The sequence below is a fragment of the Perca fluviatilis genome, chromosome 19, assembly GCF_010015445.1.
Source record: "Perca fluviatilis chromosome 19, GENO_Pfluv_1.0, whole genome shotgun sequence".
NCBI lineage: Eukaryota > Metazoa > Chordata > Actinopteri > Perciformes > Percidae > Perca > Perca fluviatilis.
Window position 1 is genome coordinate 11,135,357 of NC_053130.1, and position 4,297 is coordinate 11,139,653.

General features: G+C 41.0%; 1 protein-coding gene across 1 annotated transcript; it reads right to left on the minus strand.

Annotated features, from left to right (window-relative positions):
- Window positions 1–255: 255 nt before the first annotated feature.
- six3a (SIX homeobox 3a) lies at window positions 256–4,070 on the minus strand. The gene is made up of 2 exons (XM_039784174.1): window positions 3,126–4,070; window positions 256–1,246 (listed from the first exon to the last, which is right to left on the minus strand). Exons 1-2 carry the CDS (start codon window positions 3,815–3,817, stop codon window positions 1,054–1,056), a joined length of 885 nt encoding a protein of 294 aa, XP_039640108.1. The 5' UTR covers window positions 3,818–4,070; the 3' UTR covers window positions 256–1,053.
- Between the last annotated feature and the right edge of the window lie 227 nt (window positions 4,071–4,297).

Consider the following 4,297-nt stretch of genomic DNA (forward strand, 5'->3'; position numbering starts at 1 on the left):
GAAATGTATGGTACATTAACATAATAACCACGCGAGAAAGAAACATTGAATGTAAGTAAGCGCTTTGAGCGACCCTGGGGCGGCAGAGAGGAGATGATGGGGGCAGCCTGTAGACTTGAATAAATGTAGAAATAACAAGCAATTTCACTTTTCATATATTTTTTTCTTTGCATAACTGTGACTGGTAACATATGTCATTATCAAACCCACACCTCCCCAAAAAAAAAAACAACAAAAACGCCTAGAGCACTTCAGTTGTAAGTTTTGACAAATATTTTATGTAGGAACACCAAGTCAAGAAAAGTGAGGAAGGGATAGAAAAGAGGATGAGACGGGGGAGAGCAATAATTATGTACAAGCATATTTCTACACGTATATTACAGACCGGGAGAATGATCGCATTATTTGAGATATACATAATTCAATATAAAATTTTGAAAATAAAAATAAAAATCTTATACAGTCATGACGATTCCGTTCGACATTTTTTTTTTGACCATGTACCCCACACAGGCAGTGACAGAAGTGTATTTAAAAAGGTGCTTACGACTTAAAATGATTGTCTGATGAACACAAAGTAAAAACAGGATTGCATCTTGTCTGCATGGCGGCTGCTTCGCCGTCATTATCATCACCATCATCATCAGCACAAAAAAAACGGAGATGAGGAAAAAAAAAATAGCGACGAACACCAAGACGATCTGTTTTTATTCCCTCTGATCGATGTTCCTGATGGAAAATCTTGCATTCAGGTTATTCTCCCTGATTACAAAATAAAAAATAAAATGACATCATGCAAGTAGTTTAGTAGTAGTGGTGGTGGTGTGGGGGGTATGAAGAGGAGGGGGAGGCGTGGGTCCTTTGAAAGCGCTTTTTAATAAAAAAAAAAAAAAAAACGACGTGCTTTTATCTCTTTTTATTTTAATATTTATATCAATCGGTCCTTTTTTCATCCGCGATATTTCATAAGTCTTTTTTTCTTCCTCTCAGGTCCATTTTCCCTGTAAATATTTCTCTTTTTCTTTGTTTATGTGTGTGTGTTTTTTCTCCGTATCATACATCGCACTCCGAGTCGCTGGATGTGACGGACAGGATGGACGTCCCAGTATCAACTCTCTCTGTCATACTGGAAACGCTGGTGGTCGGACTGGCCGCGGTTGAAGGCGACTCTGCCGAGCTGTGAGGGGTGAGGCCGGCCTCTGACAGGGACCTCATACCGCTCGGTCCTATTGCTTGGTGTTGGAGCCTGGAGAAGAAAAGAAGCGAGGAGGGGAGGGAAAAAGAAGGAAAAAAATGAGTGAAATAGCAATTAGACCTGAGAATGTCCCCCTTCCCCTCCTCCTCCTGCAAAATAGGGGTTCCAACTCGCCTTTCTTTCCCCCTGCCGGCCCCAGCCATGCATGCATGCTTTTATCAAATAGCCAGCTTTCAGGGGACAAAACACAGCACCATTTAGACTACCAAATGTTGGAAGAAATGTGATGGGGTTTTTTTGTTTGTTTTTCTACAAAAGTAGGCATCGTCAACTTGCAAGTCAGCAATCTGGGATTTAATTACGTGTTATATCACTGCAAAAAAAAAAACTTTAAATACAACTTGATGTCTTTTATAAAAGCAGTTTGATGGCATTCTTTACAGCAACAGTCTGTAGCTATTCTGTTTTTATTCTGCTTGTAGCAGCATGCTCTCTACATTTATTATTTTTCTTCAGTATTGCAGAGTTTTATTATTCTTATTAAGCCCAATGACTCTGCAGTTTCATAAGCAAAGTATTATTATTTGTTCAAATAAAATATAGGCCTTGATTCAAACGCAAAATGTCGTGAGGCTTTGACACAGATGTATTTCAGTCTGATGGAAGTAGAAGTGCATGAATGAGTGACGTCGAGATCCAGGTTACTCCAATCATCCTAAATGTTTATCTCCAATCCACTCATGGTAATAACTCCATCACAGAGATAATATCAGACTGGAAATATATCTATTCATTTAGCAAAAAGATTAGAATAGTGTTCATATGGCTTAGTACTCGCCGAGGTATTTTCTAATCAATTATAGCATTTCAATGGAATGATACCACACTTAATGTTATGAATACAGCCTCTTCAAATGCTTTTGGATACGCATGCTTATTTTAGTCAAGTAATATAAATAATATCTCTATTATCCTTTGAGATAATCTTCTCGACCAATACTAAGTACCATGTGATGTTAAAATGATAAATGCACCATGGTAGGCTACATGATAAATTTAGCTATTTACGCTTTGTAGCTTTAATAAATCATAACATAGCTTCGGTAGCAAACACAATAATGTTTAAAATTATTTGCAAAACATGACAAGTTTAAATTTATTTAAAAGTGTAAATAAAACAATTTGACTTCTGGCTAAGGAAATATTAAGACGTATCCAGCCCTGTTTATTTTTTACCTTTTACTTTTACTGATTACAAATAAGAGTTGTTTACACTATCATCATGATAATCATTTAAATAATGGTTATACTATAAATAAGTGGAGTCCGGTAACGTCTTTATATTTATAATGTCAGCACTCTTTGTCATTTATTACAATGCTTTCACTCTTACGTAAAACATAAACAAGCTGTTTCTATGTTTTTTAAACTACGCAATAATCGCCTCGTCGGTATAACAGGATTCTTGTTTGTGATTATATTATTATTATTTTATTATTATTATTCAGAGTTATCTGAACTCTAAACTTGAGTTTTAACTGTAATAGTGTTTTGTTCTGTTCTGATAATTCCACATTCTGTTCAAAATAACCGCAACGTTAATTTACATATCTGGCGAAAATATTTTTAAAAGCTCTTCTAAATGAAAAACAAAAACATCTTGTATTTTTAAAAGACAGTTTGAGATATTCACAACAGCATAAATTGTGTTTTCGATGTCCATCCTGAATTCACTTCATAACAAAAATGTCGCCGCAGCCTGCTCCCTCCCTCCCCCTGCCAGACAGACTCGTCCTTTTCCTAGACAGTCTTTTTCCGTAAACATGACTACATGTTTAGTAAAATCTCCTTTTTGTCTTTTCAATGTATGCATTTTACACACACTTTTGTACATTGCTGTGTTTTGACAGTAAGGACAAATATCACCAACCTGTTTTTTGCTGCCGCGGCTCTGTCTCGTTGCCTCCGGTTTTTAAACCAGTTTCCGACCTGTGTAGGAGTGAGTCCAGTGGCTTGAGCCAGTTCCCTTTTCTTGCTGGGGTTTGGATATGGGTCCTGAAGGTACCACTCCCTCAGCAGGCTCCGCGTCCGCTCTTTGAAACAGTGCGTCTTCTGCTCGCCGTCCCAGATGGTCCGAGGCAGCGGAAACTTCTTCCGCACCCGGTACTTATCGACCGGTCCGAGGGGACGACCGCGGAGCTTCTCGGCCTCCTGATAGTGCGCTTCCAGCCACATGGCCTGCAGTTTGCCGTGCGAGTCCTTGGTGAACTTGTGGTTCTCCAGGATGTGGTACAGGTCTCTGAAATTCCCCGTGTGGAACGCCACCACGGCCCGGGCGCGCAGGATGGACTCATGCTTGTTGATCGCCTCGCACGCTCCCGGAGCCACAGGCAGGGACCAGAGGAAGCGGCCCAGCCGTTCGATGTCCCCGGTCTCCTCCAGCGTCTCACAGACGCTCGCCACCTGCTCCGGGGAAAAGTTGAGGGTCGGTAGCTGAAACATGGACAAGTCTTCTGGAGACCTGGTGGTGGGAGCGCTGTTCGCCAGGAGCACAGGGCGATCAGCGAAGTTTGGCAGGAAGAAATGGGAGGGATAAAGCTCTAAAGGGGATCTGAAAACCATGGAAATGACCTGAGAGAGAAAGAAATTTATCAAGAAAAAGGAAAAACCGAAAAAATACGGCCAGTAAAAAAGATTGAATGATTCAATGGCTATCGCCTAATGACACCAGCCTCATAATATCTCCCCCCTAAATCCGCCGTTGAGTGTAGCATTGAAACATTTTGTTTCCCTTTTCTATTGGTCTTCTTGGTGTCGTTGTAGCGTTGTCATGGCAGCCCTGCCAATCACTGTCAAGCGTGCCAATCATTAGCCAGTACGTAGCGCGAGGCTTTCACCACTTGTGCAGCACGCACGGGGGGTTATCAGAGTCTCCGATCTCCACAGCAACCCTCCCACCGCACCGCGCGCATCAGGCACAAGCCAATGCTCGCCTATCTGCTGAATGGAATGAGCAATTAGAGGGTGGAATATTATTGCGATCTTAACGAGGCTCGTTAAAGCTAAAGAAGATATGTAGACTGGAGATGCTTAGCAGAGACG

Coding starts and splice junctions, on each gene's coding strand:
- six3a (XM_039784174.1), bottom strand. CDS start 3,817: ATGGTTTTCAGATCCCCTTTAGAGCTTTATCCCTCCCATTTCTTCCTG. Junction 1,247..3,125: donor GCCGCGGCAGCAAAAAACAG/GTTGGTGATATT, acceptor TTTCTTCTCCAG/GCTCCAACACCAAGCAATAG.